This window comes from Melampsora larici-populina (genome assembly GCF_000204055.1).
Source record: "Melampsora larici-populina 98AG31 unplaced genomic scaffold MELLAscaffold_18, whole genome shotgun sequence".
NCBI lineage: Eukaryota > Fungi > Basidiomycota > Pucciniomycetes > Pucciniales > Melampsoraceae > Melampsora > Melampsora laricis-populina.
In genome coordinates this window covers 1040959-1042563 of record NW_006768782.1, presented here as the reverse complement: position 1 = coordinate 1042563, position 1605 = coordinate 1040959, and the positions used below count along the sequence as shown (strand labels likewise).

General features: G+C 38.1%; 1 protein-coding gene across 1 annotated transcript; it reads left to right on the top strand.

Moving 5' to 3' along the window:
- Positions 1-1605, top strand: MELLADRAFT_77786 (uncharacterized protein; the record flags this gene model as incomplete). Its single annotated transcript, XM_007410062.1, has 7 exons — positions 1-234; positions 322-466; positions 547-612; positions 689-976; positions 1048-1109; positions 1177-1259; positions 1327-1605. 7 exons carry the CDS (start codon positions 214-216, stop codon positions 1334-1336), a joined length of 675 nt encoding a protein of 224 aa, XP_007410124.1.

Below are 1605 nucleotides of genomic sequence, written 5' to 3'. Positions count from 1 at the left end.
GAAAGATACATTTTCTTGATTTTGATGATTTCTCCATATCTTTCCTTGTTCTTCCCCTCTTTACCATCCATCAACTTATCATATCATATCATATCATATCATTCTCAGTCTCATTCTCATTTGATTTGATTTGAACATTTGGTCTTTCTGTAATCGAAATACTTATAACCTGAATACTATACATCCCTTTTTATTGTTCTAACTTATAACAACATGGATAACCTCATCAATTTAGTCAGTCTCACTCAAATCAATTGATTCTTACCTATTGTCTTATCCTTTCTTTTTCGATCGATTGCTGAGTTTTCTTCATTTTAATAGGGTACCAAAGCTTTTAAGCAATATTCAGATAGCAACAACCAATCTTCTCACTCACAAGGTGGAGAAAGTAACGGACATGGTGTTACTGGTGGATCTCATCTCAATCAACCAAGTGGTGGTCAAATGATCGATGCCGATGGTGATGGTGTGTTACTATCTCGTACCTTTTTATTTGGATATCATGATCATTGACTTTGAACGCGTTCATTTTGATTTGAATTCTAGGTATTCCTGATTTCCAACAAGCTGCTCATCATGCTAATGCGGAAGCAGGTGATTCAGCCGATGCGTGTCAGTGAATCTCATACGATATATTATCTTCGACTTGATCATATCAAACTAACGAGTTTCTTTTGCAATACATAAGCACTCTTCGCGAACGCAATGTCTTTCCTCAAGAATCGAGACAAGAACGATGATGAGATTGATGAATCAAGTGCAACAGAAGCTCATGATCGAGCGTATAACCAAGGTCAAGGTAATTCACTAGATGCTAAATCGATGGGTGCAGCTGCTGCACTTCAAGCTTTTAAACAATTCACAAGTGGTGGTGGAAGTTCAGGTGGCAATACAGGGGGAGCCGCTAGTGGTGGTGGTCAGAGTAAACTTATTGGGCTTGCTATGGCACAAGCCGCGAAATTGTTTGATAAGAGTGGTAAGGTTACTTTATTAATTTATATCAAACAATTGAAAGTCAATGATCTGAGCCGAGGTTTGTTTGAGTAGGTGGTGCCTCGAGTGGTGGAAAACAAGATGCTGTGAATTCGGCAGGTAATATGATCATGAAGGTGAGTTGAATTTTGGAATTTGTTGATTGATGTATCTTTGATTTATAATTTATGTAAATGTTTGTAGCTCGTTATGAAACAAAAGATGAACCAGATGATTGGAGGTGGCAATAGCGGAGGATTGAGTGGATTGGCAAGCATGGCTGGCAAGTAAGTCAATAAACAGTAACATCATGGAGATCATTTCAAAATTGACTGGTTTGTTATTATGTTCTAGGTTCATGTAGACTAGAGTCACGTCAAGATAAAAAATGGGAGGCAATACCGTCACATAAGCCTCATGTTGTGCTGTCTCTAATTGTCTTGCACTTGTGTCTGCTGTGGAGGTCAAGATATGTTTGCTCCTTGGTGTCACTCTTGAGGTGAAAAATGTAAAGGTCTTTTAGGCTATGTAGCTATGTATGACTATACTCAAATTCCTTTTGAAAGTTCTGATCATCCAGATACTTTGAATCTTCTTCATTGTTCCTTGTTTGAACCTCCCTCTTGGATTTGG